Source organism: Mya arenaria, chromosome 1, assembly GCF_026914265.1.
Source record: "Mya arenaria isolate MELC-2E11 chromosome 1, ASM2691426v1".
Classification (NCBI taxonomy): Eukaryota; Metazoa; Mollusca; class Bivalvia; order Myida; family Myidae; genus Mya; species Mya arenaria.
In genome coordinates, this window is record NC_069122.1 from 3,811,982 (window position 1) to 3,829,171 (window position 17,190).

Here is a 17,190-nt window from a genome sequence, read left to right on the forward strand (position 1 = left end):
GCTTTAGCTCAGGACTTATGTTTTAGACCACAAAATTCAACTGTGTACATGTGGAGTTGAAAATCAAACTCTAGAGTACAAGATTTTAATACAAATCAGTTTGTGAAACATACCTAGAATAACGTTTGGTTTACAAATTATTTCATGTTTATTCTGAAGTAAGAATGTGTAATAACAACGCCTTTTACAGTTGAGGGAACTCAGAAATACGATACATAATTCATTCAAAGCAGTTTTCTCCCCTCTGAAATATAAATTAGCTAAATTGACCACATATACCCAGTCGAATTGGTGGTTAGACGGAAGAACAGATATCCTATACATTACCAATCAATTTATACCTCAGATTTTGCAAACATATATTGGCGTTCATACTCTAACTTCTTAGAATTTAAAGCTGGGTCATTTTCCTCTGCATTGCTATATATTTTTGTGCAAGTAGAAAAATTATCAACCCTTGCATATAAATGTCTTATGTTTCATGAACATAATAATGTTTCTCATTTCCATAAAGCATTGCTACGGATAATTGGTCTAAATACTTGTATGTAAATAATTTTTAATAAGCTATGTTTGGAGTAGAAACAGTATTATCTACAATACAAGTGTGTTCATATTCTCTTGAAATTGAAATTGGAATGCATAATGGAATAACATCCTAGTAGACATGTATGGTTAAATCTGAATGATGATAATGAAGGTGATGAAGATAATTACGGTAATGTGATGGTGGAAACGATGGTGGTTGTGGTGATGATGATAATGACGGTGGTCTTCGCCCAAACCATTCAGCACTATCAGTGCTTTGATTTAGTCTTGCTTCGTTTTATTGTGCTTAGAAATAAATACAAAAGAAGTATGCAAAATGGTATAATACAGTTATTAATCAATAGTTCAATGAGCATATAAGTATAAATGTTCTATTGCAATGTCGGTTGAGCGAATAATGTAATGCTTACCTCACTGACCATATTTCAGAGATGTCAACAGTTTGAACTATTTACCCAATTAACGATGCACGGTTGTTATTTAGATAAAATTTATAGTACGCTTGTACTTTCAACACCGATAAAATCATATATAGGTTACGCGTCAAACCGACAAACGCCAGTTTGACTATAGCAACATATTAATGTCGGCTTTAGCGTAGGAAATAAATGATGAAGCAATCTGTACGACTATAGCCAAACTGTAGGTATATATAGCGGTATATCCATTGGATGTCTTTAGTGTTAATAGTCTTCAACTCACAAGAAGATCACAACCATGGCTTCGGCTTGCCTTCTGATTGTCCTCGGGGTGCTGGTGTGGGGCGACCCGTGTATGGGAAGGGCGGTGACGGTGCTGACGCCGGTCGGTAAGATCGCGGGGGCTTCAGAGCAGCTCGTTGTTAACGGTCGACCTTTCGGAATATCGCGTTTCCTTAGTATTCCTTATGCCGAGACGACCGGCGGCCAGAATCGCTTCAGGAAACCCATTCAAAAAGCACCATTTACGGACATTTTCAACGCAACTCAATTGCCTATGGGCTGTTACCCAGGACACCAGGTGAGCACAACTGCTTACGGCATGTTTTTGAACTTTACTGAGGACTGCCTCATACTTAACGTTTATGTACCGCACATGTTTGAACGTAACGCCTCGTTACCGGTGATGGTCTGGATACACGGCGGCGCGTTCGTGGAGGGTGCCGCCGCCATCTACCCGGGTGAAGGCATAGCAACGTTAGGTAACGTCATTTTGGTCACCATTAACTACCGACTCGGAATGTTCGGCTTTATCCGCAGCGCCAGTGGCGACCTGCCGGGCAACCAGGGATTGTGGGACCAACATCTCGCCATTAAGTGGGTCCATAACAACATCGCCGCTTTCACAGGAAACCCAGATGATGTAACGATAATCGGAGAATCGGCGGGTGCAGCTTCCGTTATTTTCCAAACGCTTTATGCAGGAAATAGAGGCTTGTTCCGGCGGGTCATTGCCCAGAGCGGATCACCACTCGCCTACTGGACAATTCACAACGGACCTAATGCAGACGCCCTCATGAAGAAGAAGAGTTGTGGTGGGTCACCGGATCCCGCTAGCTGCCTGCGCGCTCTTGCGCCGGAAGTGCTTCAGGACGAAGACACATCACCGTGGCTACCCATAGTGGACAATGACTTCCTAGTTGCTGATCCGAAAGATATAGTGTTTGGAAACGACCCGAGTACAGCAGCCGCAAGAAACTTATTTTCTTCTGTAGACTTTCTTACAGGGATTAATGATTTCGATGGAGCGATACAAATCACAAGTATTTGGCCATCTATTCTTGGTTACACGAACATAGACAACTTTACTCTGACGCAGGAGAAGTTCTCAAAGGTTGTTGTTCCGATAACTGTTAGTGCTGCACAGCCGTCTGTGAATAACGAGACGGCTGATGTTTTGGGTCGGCTAATGGACTTTATGTACACGGACTGGAGCCGCCCCGATGACAGTGACGCCGTGCGTAATGCCCTTGTCGATCTGTCAAATGACGTGCCATTCTTCGCGCCGGCGATGTCCACTGTGGAAGGCCATGCATCCCTTGGCGGCGCCCGGACCTTCCTATACCAGTTCAGTGTTGCTCCAACCACACACACCCTAGAAACACCTTCATGGATAACAGGTTATAATAAGTTTTATTCACCTCAAGTAGAAACACCTTCACGGGACACCTGTTTCAATTAGCTTTAATCACCTCCAGTGGAATGTGTAGTTTACAACATTTACTACCCAGTGGTTGTATATGATTTATCACTGTTCGTCTCTGACTGCAGGCCCGAACCATGCGGACGAAATACAGTACGTGTTCGGCTACCCCCTCTATAGTGCTACTCCAACGTCCATCATGAACACCGGCCACTACACGGACCAAGAGCGCCTGGTTGCCGACGCTCTCGTCACCATGTGGACAAACTTTGCCAAAACCGGGTAAGCTACAAGTTCACATGTCAATAACTTTTAACTTATTTGTTTTTCTTACAACGATTTTGAAACATGTCATTTTAACGTTATATTTATCACTCTCGTTGGCACGATGGAACGAGAGAGAGTGTGGTTATGTGTGTGGAGAATCCCGCAGGATAACCACTTGTCCGGCTTGGTGACCACATACCAATATAACATGTTCCTAGACCGGGAATAGAGCCAAGTAGAGAAGCGAGTGCACTTGTGACAGTGTGACATGTCAATTACACTAATGGTCTTCGATGACTACGTTTCTCCAATTATGACATCTTTCTTTACTGTCCTTGTCGTGTCTTGTCCAGTTTACTGTCACGTTACCAGGAAACTATGTATTCTTTTAGGGATCCCAACAAGCCGATGAACGTGCCCTGGTACACCAACACCACGTGGCCGGAGTATGACATCAAGTCACGAGCCTACATGCAGCTGAGCGGAGACGGGGCGACGGCGGGCAGCCGGTTTGCGGCACGTCGGATGGAGTTTTGGCAGCACTTGTTTCCTGCTGTAGCGAACACGTACGATTGTCACCCGCATGCACAAGGGCCTAATGTCCCTATATTGGTAGGAAAATAATCTAGCGGAATTGTGTATCGACGGATTGGGGCGACGACTTTACCCGAAACATTCTTCTCTCATTATTTTGTATTATAAAGTCACTGCAAATGAATCTTCGCTTGGTAACTGCGTAAAGGAAATTTTTGAGGACATTGATATTTCACTCCAATGACAGAGAAACATTAATCATATCACATCTGTGTGTTTATCAAACCTTATCAGAAATCTTAAAGTGGCGCTCTTATTCAAAATCAATACATATACATGTAAAATAAACAAATGTTGAGTGATACAGCCTCAACTACTTACTAAATAATGCATTTATGGAAAAATATTAATTACTATAAACAATATTATAACTGTTTATTCAATAGCTCAAAGCGTAATAAACATTAAATGACTGGTGAATGTTCAAAGATTTACTGCGATTTATTATGGTCTCATAAGGTAGAAATACCGTGTTTTCTGCACATTTCTTTTAAATTAAACTCGGTATCCTTCATAAGAACCATTGTATTCGACATTTGTTCATCCTTTTTTGTATAATAAAACAATTGTATTAAATGTGTTAAATCTTATTTGGGAGTAATAGTGCATCTTTAACAAAGCGACTTTCAACTAATTTAATAACATCTTGACAGTACAGTTCATTCTTAAAATTCATATTTGGCTTTGGCAAGTGACGTTCAAACGATTATGAAATATTGGGCGTAACTCAATTAAAACTCAAATTCAGTGCAATCAATTATATTTTATAAATTAAAAATGCTCATCACAAAGCAATACAAAATTGGCACAAAACCCTGAACGATGTTTCTGAAATACTATCGCCCGAACAAAATGACCCGAATAAAGGTCAATAAGTCACCTTCAAAATACACAAAATCATAATCAAATAAAACAAGTACATCTTAAACACTTGCTGCTATTTTGTAAGGAATAGAGTGGGTCATAATCTTTTCTGTGGACATACCAGAGCCGGATTTGAAAATGAACAACGGCGACTCTAACAACGGTTTTCACATTCACGATGTTTTAAAATATCGGCCTACATATATTGATTAGTTTGAGTTAGTGCTATATTTATTAATAATTCAAAACAATAAAAACACTCATTCTCAAAGCCTGTTTAATGGATAAATAGAGCAATGTATATTACCAAGAACTATTTCAATAAGCAGTGTATGAATAAAAAAACACTAATACATGTTGTGCTGTAAGAAATAGTATATATAACAAGTGTTCATTACTTGTTTATAATAAAAATAAATAAACATATATGTTTGTATACTATTTACAACGCCCTTTCTAACGGCTGCTAAAATAGAATGTGTCCCTATAGTGTCCACCGTATTGATAAGGCGTAAACACAACTGTGTGTATGTTCGTTTAAAGGTTCCCGACCTACCCTATGTTTTGCCCCGACCCTTGACGTTTTTTTGCCATAAGAAATTGATTGTTTCATTTGTTTGATTTAAATCGGTGTTCTAAAGCATTAAACAACAGTTTTTTGTAACACAATTTTTCAAGAAAAATATGATAATAAAAAAAATCGAAATAATATATATTTCGATCTACCTACTCTGTTTTGGTGAAACTAATACATGTTTTTAGGCCTGATGACGAAATGCCAACATTATGTATTATGTTTGTCGACTATTTTACGGCAGACATTAGTTTATTATGCGAAATATGTTTTAGTGTATATCGTAACAGAAGCAACCAAGATATTTAAAAGCAATACATATTTTATTAACGTAGTGACAGCCTGTTAAGTGTAATTCTGATATACTATACCCAATACTACAAATATTAAATGACATATATAGAGTACAACTTCTCTACAACTAAAGGGAGGTTATCACTTCTTGACCGGGATTCAGAAGGATTGCAGGGGTTGTTTCTATTGTCAATCATATATAAGTAGCATCATGGCGTGGACAAGGACCATTGTTGATACTGCTCTCGGTGCAGAGGAGGGGTGCGTACCCATGCCATCTGAAATAGACATCAATTAAACAGGTATAACACATTATTGTATAAGTATGGCTACGAGCATTGTAATAACCACATGTCAAGCGTGTGTGCATCTCCTATCATTGGTCACAGTAGCGAGAAGGATAAGTAGTAATTTTGACTAAAATGTGCTTATACATACCGTTTTCTGCTGCTGGCATATGAATCTCGGAGAGATTAAATACAGTTTTTCCAATGACATCAACAACGTGGTCAAGGAACATGAGGTTGCCTTCTGTCAACATTCTCTTGTCATCACAAGACGGACATTCGGTCAAATCCCCGCGATAGTTGCCTTAATGAGAAGGTGACGTGAAACGGTAAAGTTCATATAGCTAGTACACAGCACAAGATACCACATAGTGATTATAAGTATCTTCCATGGCCGAGAGTGTAAGATAGGTTCATTCCGACCCGAGCTTAGGGTGTTTTGCGGAAACGAGGTTTACCGAGTTTCCGCAAATCACCCTGCGCGAGGGTCGGGATGAACCTATCCTACACGAGCGGCTATGGTAGATGCTTTTTCTCCCACCTCAGTTAAACAAAATTTAGTAAAAATGTATTTTTTGCTGGAACTCCTTTGTGCTTAGTGAAAATAATTGCGTACGGATATGCGATAATTCGTGGTTGTCATGGATATTCGCGCAGAGATTCAGAGTATGTAAATGGTCTGATCGGTCTTTAAATAGTTCTAAGAAGAGTGAAGCATTATTTCTTGAAAGATGCGTGAAAACTGTTTTGTGGTGACATTTGAAGCGAGAAATAATTAACAAGCGTGCTAAATATTGCCACGAGAAAATGTGTCCATGATGCGCTACAGACGACAGTCTTCAACAAGGGAGGTAATTACAATGTGGTGACCATTAAAATAAGTTCCATACGGGCATTTTATCTTCGCCCGTGGGAAAGATATGAATTTCTAGCATGGTTAAATTAATGGATCTACTTATCTGAGGTGGGAGAAAAGTATTTCTCAGACGAGAAAAAAATCTGACCAGGTCATTTTATTAAACAGGGCCAGGCCACTTCGGACAACAGGGACATGATTCGAAGAGTCCTAACAAGGCTAATTCTGATAACAGGGACTTAATTTTGGCAATCCTAACACGGATAGTTCGGACAAAACGGACTTGATTTGAACAATTCTAACAAGGCTATTTCGGACGACGCATATATGATTTGAGCAATCCTAACAAGGCCAGTTCGGATTACAGACACATGATTTGAAGACGACTCAAAATACAAATTCGATGTCAAATTTGCAGTTATGAAGCTTATATATGGGGATTTTTAGTTATCAATAAAAAAAATAGTTGCACTACATACTGCTGCCTTTGCTCGAAAACGCATTAAAATTTTAAAGAAGGGAGAGCTTTGATTGTTTTAACACTGTATCCTTCATAAAAGCCTTGTTTTCGACATATGTTTTCATCCTTTTGAGTTTATTAAAACGATTGTATTAAATGTGTTAGCTCATATTTGGGAGTAACAGTGCATCTTTAAGGTATTCTTTAGAGTAACGTTTACCTGTATCATGGAGAACTATTGCTGGAATTTTGTCCATCCAAAAGTTGCTGGCACTGGTGCTCTTAAGAAACCTCGAGACATAAGGGTTGGAGTAGGAATTTAGGAGCCCAAATTTATGTAAGTGATACTTTGAAGCATCCGAATGAACAGCCCAGTTATTGGCCAGCGTGTATGTCAAAGAACTGTTAGGTTGGTCGCTGCTATATGTAAGAGCCAGAAAGTTTCCTGACATGTTTGTACTCGACATATTAGGAAACATCGCTGCTACCTGTCATAAAGATAGATATGAATAATATATTATGCATGAAAAGGCCAATAAAGTGACACTCTTATTCAAAATCAATACATACACATGTATAACAAACATACACTTTGATTGATAAACCTTTAACTACTTACTAAATAACGCATTTATGAAAAATATCAATTACTGATTACAAGATTGTAACCTTGTTTTTAATAGCTGAAAACGCAAAAAATATTAAATGATTGGTGAATGCTACAATATTTACTGTCATCAACTATCGTCACACAAGGTAGAAATACCGCGTTTTCTGTACCTTTCTTTCAAATTTAACTCGGTATCCTACATAAGAACCATTGTTTTTGACATTTATTCATCCTTTTTGGTATATTAAAACAATTTTATTATTGTGGTAATCTTATTTGTGAGTAAGAGTGCATCTTTAACTATTCAAGTTATCATGCACCTTTCTTTTAAAAAAATGAGAAGACTTGGGATCTTTATAACATTACTCATCATTAATTTAGTATTACATGTAAGTAACAGTATATATAGCTCGATATAATTAATTTTACCTTCAATGTATTTAACCAGTAAAACAACGTTAAAGGGGTCTTACACTGTAGTTAGTTAGTTGGTCTTGAGGTATTTGGAATGGTTTATAGATCTTAGTTTAAACATTTTTTTATTTTACGATTGTGAAGAAAGTTATGATAACTAATACTATGTCACTCTCGTTGGCACGATGTTGCGCGAGAGTGTGGTCTTCTAGAGTGGGGGAAACCGGAGTACCCAAAGAAAGCCCACTTGTCCGGCTTAGTGACCACCAACAAAATTCACATGCGCCCAGGCTGGGAATCATACTCGGGTCGCCTTGGTGAGAAAGCGAGTGCGCTAACCACTGCGCTAGCCGTACAACCGATATGTATTTTAAAGACTGAATACACTAAAACTTGTTTAAGGGGGCGTTGACCGTGGTGTAGTTGTTAAAGCTGACAGTGACCAATGTCTGTACAACTGAGGCTGATTGTTTCAAACTTGGGATGCATTTGGGCCCAATAATAATCTTCGCCACAACGTTATCACAGTCCTACGCATATGTTCCAGAGAGCGACTGAGATTCAGCAAGGGCTTATCAGCTAGTAAATCACTTATAACTGTTAATCTCCCATTAACTTCAGCTGAAAGCTTAGCCATCCCTAATTGGCCCTCTTTGATCTTATCTGGGCTGGTGAAGTTGAATTCTGAAGGGTCAAGTTAATTTCTTTAGATGCAGTTCTTCAAAATATATTATTTATTTTTTAAAAGTAAATACATTTCTTAACTAGAAAGAAGAAGAATTTTATGCTTTAATATTTTAACGTTTTTAAACATTATATGAAATTGAAAGAAAAATGAATGAAATAATAAGGCAATATGGATAATTTCTGTATTTTTGTGTTTTTCATGATTGTAATAATTAAGAATTGAATTGTCTTATGTTTTAATCATTACTTAATTTGTATACTGTAATATACAAATAATAATTTATCAATATTTACGTTGTATGGTAATGATGGGAACAAAACAGAAACAAATGAAATTTATCCTCACATGAAGGTAAAACATCGCACCGCCCGTCCTTTGTTTGCTTTTTTCTTTCCAGTCTGTTTCCTATGTACGGAAAGGGGGGAGGGGTAAATAAGATGCCCAAAGACTTGTCGTGCTCATGAACCGTATATATTGTTCAAAGGTCAATGTCACTCTTAAGTTTTACAATTTACCAATTTACAATTATGGAGGAATGTTCAAATAGTGTGTGTTTATATACCACGTGATAAATTGCGTCATTAATGCTACGTCGGAAGGCAATATTTTGATTTGAAAAAAGACTTTGATCAATGATAACTTCACTATTTCTTCACCATTTTAAATGAAACATAGCGCAGTCTTCGCCGCTTACAGAGCCCGCCCTCGGTCTTTTACCAGAGTTTGTTTGAGAGCTTAGTTTCTTAAAACACTTCGACAATTCTTTTCACAATACGGCGTCTAACGGAGCACTGTCAAAACATTATTTTGGAAACAGGTTTGTCGAAATGTTTGATAAAACTAATGACCTTATGAAATTTCGGAAATAAAACAAATACGGGGCTCTTTAAGCTTTATAGACTGCCCTTTGTTTCATTTAAAATGGTGTTGTTAAAGAAAAGTTACCTTTGATTTAAGTCTTCATTGCAAGCAAAATGTTGCCTTCCGACGTAGCATATTATGACGTAATTTATCACATGGTATACACACACTGTAAAAGGAAGGATGGATATTTTGACGATGTTACAAACTGTGAAACACGTTGCTCAGATAAGTGCTCCAGCTAAGCCTAAAATAGCAGCATCCTACTGTCTTTTTACCCTGCTGTGCACCTTTGCTTCACATAGTCAATTTTCAGAAAGTATAAAATAATAATTTTGATATTATTATATATAAATGAAAGATAACACCTTAGGTATTCATAACAAACTATTAGTATTGAAAGTAGTTAAGACACAGACCCATTACAAATTAAACATTGACCAATGCAAGTGTCCATAAGGATCAGAAGTGCCCTTGCTGACCTGGCACCAAGCTCTTTACAAATTATGGCTGGAACAATGAATAATAAGTTTGTGCAACCATTATCAATGAACTTGTTTGATGTTATTCAAGATTGGTACCTTGAAACCCCTCTCATGATTCAAGCTATCTTCAAAGGTTTCATAAACAAGGTAGCATCAGCATGATGACAAACAATATTTTTTTGTAAAGAAATATACAATATTATATTGCCAATATGACACGTTTTTGAATTCATTGAATGAAAAATAATAGTGATACGTAAATGTTTTAATCATTTATTTATCATGTGTAATGGATGATTTTTTTTAGATATATTAAGGTTTGCATTGATCATTACGTGTTGAAAATTCACAATGCAGTTTTTTGAAATTTATTGAACACTGAATGAACAGTTCTTATACAGTCCAGTTGCACAAAGTATTACTACTTGACTGACTTGTTGTAGTCGTTAATTAAAAGCATGGGCTAAACTGTAATTTCTTATTTTTTTAAGGAATCACATGACAAGGGTATTTATCTATCCATCTATCTATCTAATGTCAAACCCCTACAACGCACCTAGACATTTATTTTCAGACACTTCTTCAAGGTCTTTGAAAAGCCCCACTTATTTCAGCATTAGTGTAATATATAATTATGTTTATATTTTCAATATGAGTCGTAAGTGATATCAAACAATTACTTATTCAATCACAATTACTGTAACCTTTGTAACAAAATTGTTATTAAGTGTTGAGATAAAAAATATCTCCTTAAACCAAATTGAAAATCGCAGTCTTCGTTATTTCTAGCAATGTTCATTTTCTAACCCTAGCTAAGACTGTAATCTTGAAACTTGATAGGATCATAAAACATTCCACGGATGATACTATCAGCAGCTCATGACAGACCATGTTATTATAATTAAATGCCCATCACTAGGAATTTTTTGGGAAAAGTGGAAATCTGGTACATATGCGTAGGACTGTTTTAAATCAGCTTTAATAAAACCAGAATACAAATTTATTTTGGGATTATGAAAAATAATAAAAGGTACGGGAAGTTAATACTGCGTTGCTTGAGAAACTTTTAACTTTTTGATTGGAGTCGTCTGATTTTAATATCATTCACATTGCAAAATAAAACTTCAGAGCGAAATTGACTATCGGCGTACTGACGCCTTTGTTATTCCATCGCTTCACTCTGATTTGACAAGTGAGACATTATTTGATCAGTCATAATCGACGTTTCAAATAGCCGCCGTTCTTTTTAACAGATCTTTAAAGCCGATTACAAATATGTTTTCTCTTTATTTGAATTACTTTATATTTTAAAGTTTTAACAAAAAGAAAAATGTACATTTAAAAATTGATTCGCGTTTTTCGCACCAGTTCTACACATTTTAACATATACGTAATACCTCTACTTGAAATGTCTGTGATCGGGCTGAGCTGTTAAAATTCATCAATCCGTCAAGGATAATGATTCCATTCGGTCGCAATGCCAGTGCTGTTTCCCGTCCGTAGGTCTTGACCAACCAAGGAAGTAACCATCTGTAAATGGTCATGTTACTTCCGATATGTACTGTAAAGACATTTTCATAATTATGTTAAAAGGATGATTTAAGTGATGAGCATGCTGCTGCTGCTGCTGCTGCTGCTGCTGTTGCTGTTGTTGCTGCTGCTGATGATGATGATAATGATGATGATGTTATGCTACTGCTGCTGCTGCTGCTGCTGATGATGATGATGTTATGATGCTGCTGCAGCTACTGCTGTAGCTGCTGCTGCTGCTACTGCTGATGATGATGATTGTGGTGATGATGATGATGATGATGATGATGATGATGATGATGATGATGATGATGATGATGATGATGATGATGATTGTGGTGGTGATGATGATGATGATGATGATGATGATGATGATGATGATGATGATGATGATGATGATGACAATGATGCGATGCTGCTACTGCTGCTGACAATGATGACGTTGCTGCTGCTGCTGCTGCTGCTGGCTTTGCTTCTGCTGCTGCTGCTGGCTTTGCTTCTGCTGCTGCTGCTGCTGCTGCTGCTGCTTATGATGATGATGATGATGATGATGATGATGATGATGATGATGATGATGATGATGATGATGTAGTTTGATATGCTTCAACTGTGACTCATGTTAGGTATTTTTTACCTAAAAGGGGTCTAAGACGAGCTCGTGGCTATAGTACTTTCAGTCAAAACATTGTGACAAAACCTTTGGTAAAGTAAAATATATAATATATAATGATGCTGATGCTGTTGTTGCTGTTGCTGTTGCTGCTGCTGCTGCTGCTGCTGCCGATAATAATAATAATAATAATAATAATAATAATAATAATAATAATAATAATAATAATAATGGGGTCACCTAAAAGGGGTCTAAGACTATAGTATTTTCAGTCAAACCTTTGGTTAAGTGAATATTTAAGCCATATATATTTATCCTTTTGCATTTTTTTCATCAAACTACGCTTTACTAACGCTTACCTCCTTCCTCTAAGTCAAACGCCATGAAAATCACGGTGTTGTTTATCTGTTCGCCTTTCTGTCGATGTTCATCTATTTGCCTAGCAACCTCAAACATGGCGGCCATTCCAGATCCGTTGTCATCGACTCCTACAAAAGCGAATTTTGAAAAAACAAAAACATTTTAGTTGAAATTATCCAATCAACTCTGGAAAAAAAGGTACGCCATACTGCTTTATTGCACAGTTAAAATAAAAAAAAATATGATCGCACGTGTTAAAATCAATATAATAAGTGTATGCTATTTGAAAAAAATCGCAATTAATTTCAGAGAGAGATCACATAAAGCTTTATTTTTACAAGTGAAGAATATTCTGTTATGAAAAGTTCTTTCATATCAGTATTAAAGTAATTACGAATGACCGAAATATTAATGAGTTCATGGGATACTTTTCAGGTCGCTACATAGAACTAAGCGCCAGTGCTAGTGAAAAGTTGATATAAATATACTTCATACCAGAGGAGTTCTGTGTTGTGTCGTAGTGGGCTCCAACTGCCACTATTTTGTCGTCCTTCTTTCCAATACGAAAACCGCGTGAAACGCCAATAACGTTGGAAAAGGTGACCTGCAAATATAAAAAATTGGTATCTGATAAAGTTGTGTAGTAATGTATGGATTTTAAAATACGTCGCTTCAACTGGCATTTTAATGATTACTGTTTTGTTACCGAACGCCTCAGGTTTTTTCAGAACGTCTATTCTGTAGATTTTTTTTTTCTTTAAATCTCTATATAGTTGGATCGCATAGGCGCCGCTGGTAAGGAATACAGTGGAAAGTGCATACAGGCCCAGGGGTCAAGCATTTAAATGAATACCCTTCAAAGAGACAAAAAATTCAGATTAAATAGATATTACACGAGGGACAAATAAAACACGCCAAAACGAAAACAACATAAGGAAAAACAAAGCATGAATCGAAATACGTTAACCAGAAATATTGGAGTTAAGAAATGTCGGGTTGTCCGGTTAGCGCAGTGGTTAGCGCACTCGCTTCTCACCTAGGCGACCCGAGTCCGATTCTCGGCCTGCGCACATGTGACTTTGGTTAGTGGTCACCAAGCCGGACAAGTGGGTTTTCTCCGGGTCTCCAGTTTCCCCCACAACATAAGACCAAACTCTCGCGCAACATTGTGCTAACGAGAGTGACTTAGGATAAGTTATCATAACTTTATCGTTGTAAAATATATAATGTTTAAACTAAGAACGATCGGCAAAACAGGATTTCCACTTGAAAGTTAATACTGCTATAAAAGCACTTAAGTGTTTCCGGTTAAGATTTAAGTTAAAACTAAGAGTACTGTAAGTAGACTCCAGCGGGCGCCGATTGTGTTTGCAAGGTCAGGGGGTTTCTCTCGACGATTTTTAAATAAACAAGAAAGAATTTTTTTTTAAAAACACGACATCGACTTCAAAGTCGATTATATAAAAATACATCGACATTATGGTTTCAAATACCTTGCAATCTAAAAACTGAAGATTATCAAATTTTAAGAGAAAAACAAATGCATTTCCTTCAAATTGGTACTTGTAAATAAACGTATATATTCAAACACTCTATAGAATGAATCTGTTGGTAAAAATGCAACTAATAAAAAGTAACACTAAGCACTAGCGGATCCGGAAGGCGCATCCGAAGCCCGGCCCCTCCCCGTAAAATCGTCCAAATAAAGTAATAGAAAACGCCAAAAATGCACCATTTCGGATTAGAAAGTGTTAACATTTTCTGACGGGGAGTACCCCACACACCCCTGTGACCACTTAAACCAAATACATTTCGGTCCTGAGGGAGGGGCGCAAGTCAAAAGACTACTCCCCTAAGTAACTCCCCCTCTAACGTCGGATTCTGAATCCTCCTCTGCTAAGGCTATATACAAACGATCTATATAAAACATTAGTAGGTATTAATAATTACAACAAAAATAAAAGCAACACTGACACAGTTCTGAAATGATACGGACAGAATCCCGAATTGTTCAGAAACGCAAACGCTGATGATGATGATGATGATGATGATGATGATGATGATGATGATGATGATGATGATGATGATGATGATGATGATGATGATGATGATAAAGGATGTTTCAATACGTTACACAACTTTGATGCATTGTTTTTTTCAAATCGGAACTCGGCCATTTTCCATCGAAAATATGGGCGGTTTACAATGTCAGAAATCTTAACATTTAACTACGCTGCAATTAGATCGCGTAGTAATTTAGATTTACCAGTACAATATGTTGTTTTTACTGTTAGGAATATTAAGGAATATTAAGTATTTATGCTATAATTCACTTCACCGTGAAACAATTTAAACTACGTTATAAATACAACTTACATGTTAAAAAAACACTATTCTGAATTAATATTATTACATGTATTATATATTTTACGCACTACTTTCACTGATGTTCCAGCATACATCCGAGTTTGTTTTCGATGAAAAATGGCCGAGGAGTACCGACTGTGAATGATTTGTCGTCGGCGGCCTCTCTTTCTTAAGACCAATATTGACATCAATCATCGTTATTTTCATAACAAGTAACCCGATTAACTACATCGTTTTTAGGTAACATTATCACATTTATCAGAAAAATCAGAAATTCATTTTTGTTTATTATTTGAATCGAATAAACTTTTAAACCATTTCAAGCCTTATTTTGTTATCAAATGATGATTACCTACCTTTTCTTGCGAAAAGTTCTGAACGGTGGTTTCCAAGCCTAGCCGTTTGAACTCACTGAAAATTAAATCTCTTGACCTGTTTTTGTAATCTAAGTCGGCCTCATGGTGTCTTGGTTGTGAAAAATAGTTGCTAATGATGTTCTTCATGTAATCTTGATTAGCAGCCAGCACTGAAACGAAACAATGAATAGTTTTGGACATACATGCAATGTAAAACATGTTTTAATTGCCCTTGGCATTAATTGCAGATCATTAATTGACCCATTGTTCTGAACTGAATTAAGGAGACAAACGGGATAATGAGATTATAATGCGATTATACATACCAAGTTAAACCGATGTAAATGCTTTCAACTTGATCAAAAGAGATATAATCGCCACGTACCTTAGTGCAAGAACTAGCATCTATTTCTACATGAAGTTATTGAGTTACTGCACTAAGGGAAAGTATTATAATCACATGGAATTAATAGTCACAATTCACAAAAAATGTGTATGTGTTGTTGTTGTTTTTTTTTAAATAAAAGGGGCTCAGATCCCTTATGTTATGATCTTTAATTCTATATTTGTCATGTATTTAATTGTATATTGAAATGATTGTTCAAACATGTATACATATACGAAAGTCAAATAATATTTTTGTACTAACTTTGATAATTGCAATACTACTTTTTTTCAGTTCATCCTTTATATGTAAATAATATTAGTCGCTCACTACATAGTATAGCTGTAATGCTGATATATTTATATGAAAACTTAAACACAAAAACGGTAAAATTTACGTGTAATAAAATATGTTCTGTTCTGTATACTATTAGGGTTTGATAGATTTGTGATTTACAATTCTAGTTAATTCTTAAACATAAATTGATTATAATATTGATTTAATAGTTCACACTACATTGTATAATTGCAATTGTAATATATTAAACGAAACACAAAAAACTGTATAGTTTACGTGTTATAAATTATGTTCTGTTCTAACAGGTTTTATGTTGTCAACAGTTATTATAAAATGTGTTTAAATGAGTTATTTGACTAACATTTAGACACAACACCGAACTGCATTGGGCATATATACTTTTGAGCATATATTTTTTATTCTAAATTCAAGCATCAAGCCATTCAGTTTTTTTAATATCGCTGCTTTCGCTTTATTGCACATTTAAGTATTTAATGTCATGCATTCAGACAAAAAACATATCAATATATGAATTATCTTAACTTTTGGTGTTTGTTCTGAGATTGTGACAATCATTTTGTTTACATTTCGCATTATCTTTTCGTTTTGGTTTCTGACTCTTTTAAACGTGAATGAGTCATTTTTACACATACTTGTGTGATAGTTTGTGCACGGTACTCAACAATATAGCAGGACATGCATATAAAAAGCAAGACGAAATAATAGTGTCGTTTCTTTAAAATAGAAACTCAATCGTAAATCAATCTCTAAGATGTGGCATAATTCAGAAGTGGCAGAACAAGTTTCTCGCATTGGTTTTATATTTTCACGAAATGCTCTGTTAAATGTAATTTTATCAAAAATATGCTACATAACTCCGTACTTACGAGATCACATCCATACAGCATAGTAGCTGTATTTTTTGTATTTTGTAAGAACAATTCCGCGCTACCTTATCAATTTATTTAAATAGAAAACACCAATCTACCTTTAGTTGAAGACCAGGCACCAACGATACATATAAAGTGAACAACAAACATGTTTAAAGCCACCAGAATCAATCTCCTAAGATATATTATATCTACAGAATACACAGAGAAATCAGCCCGCCAGCTAGTAGAATCCGGAGCGCAAACAGTAAATGTTTACAGATCAAGTGCAAAACGGAAGTATATGTTTATATACTAGGGCGTTTAAGGAAATCGGTCAGCTTATTAGCTATGATTGTTATCATTCAGAAAAAGTGGATTCAATTGTTTCAGCTCTTTAGTCCAATCTTTTGATCTTTGATCATGGACATAATGTTCATAAATATACGCTTTTGAGTGTGTTTATTTCGAGCAATATTCCGCATAATCACG

General features: G+C 36.3%; 2 protein-coding genes across 3 annotated transcripts; one reads left to right on the top strand and one right to left on the bottom strand.

Annotated features, from left to right (window-relative positions):
- The first annotated feature begins 1,097 nt into the window (after positions 1-1,097).
- Positions 1,098-4,821, top strand: LOC128233507 (bile salt-activated lipase-like). Its single transcript, XM_052947211.1, has 3 exons — positions 1,098-2,647; positions 2,799-2,952; positions 3,330-4,821. The coding sequence occupies exons 1-3, from the start codon at positions 1,267-1,269 to the stop codon at positions 3,559-3,561; spliced, it is 1,767 nt and encodes a 588-aa protein (XP_052803171.1). The 5' UTR covers positions 1,098-1,266; the 3' UTR covers positions 3,562-4,821.
- Positions 4,822-4,962: 141 nt separating this feature from the next.
- LOC128233515 (uncharacterized) lies at positions 4,963-16,969 on the bottom strand. 2 transcript variants are annotated; one of them, XM_052947222.1, is made up of 9 exons: positions 16,818-16,969; positions 15,148-15,317; positions 12,920-13,028; positions 12,424-12,552; positions 11,322-11,485; positions 8,924-8,983; positions 7,087-7,354; positions 5,702-5,854; positions 4,963-5,541 (listed from the first exon to the last, which is right to left on the bottom strand). In XM_052947222.1, the coding sequence occupies exons 1-9, from the start codon at positions 16,867-16,869 to the stop codon at positions 5,453-5,455; spliced, it is 1,194 nt and encodes a 397-aa protein (XP_052803182.1). In that variant the 5' UTR covers positions 16,870-16,969; the 3' UTR covers positions 4,963-5,452. The 2 variants fall into 2 exon arrangements, with proteins under 2 accessions (XP_052803182.1, XP_052803188.1); XM_052947228.1 differs by lacking the exon at positions 8,924-8,983.
- Between the last annotated feature and the right edge of the window lie 221 nt (positions 16,970-17,190).

What these genes read in the sequence shown, in the direction of transcription:
- LOC128233507 (XM_052947211.1), top strand. Translation starts at nt 1,267, where the DNA reads ATGGCTTCGGCTTGCCTTCTGATTGTCCTCGGGGTGCTGGTGTGGGGC. An exon ending in AACACCTTCATGGATAACAG is followed by an intron (nt 2,648 to 2,798) that starts GTTATAATAAGT and finishes CTCTGACTGCAG; the next exon opens with GCCCGAACCATGCGGACGAA. An exon ending in ACAAACTTTGCCAAAACCGG is followed by an intron (nt 2,953 to 3,329) that starts GTAAGCTACAAG and finishes GTATTCTTTTAG; the next exon opens with GGATCCCAACAAGCCGATGA.
- LOC128233515 (XM_052947222.1), bottom strand. Translation starts at nt 16,869, where the DNA reads ATGTTTGTTGTTCACTTTATATGTATCGTTGGTGCCTGGTCTTCAACT. An exon ending in AATAGTTCTCCATGATACAG is followed by an intron (nt 5,855 to 7,086) that starts GTAAACGTTACT and finishes CTTCTCATTAAG; the next exon opens with GCAACTATCGCGGGGATTTG. An exon ending in TATGCCAGCAGCAGAAAACG is followed by an intron (nt 5,542 to 5,701) that starts GTATGTATAAGC and finishes TGTCTATTTCAG; the next exon opens with ATGGCATGGGTACGCACCCC.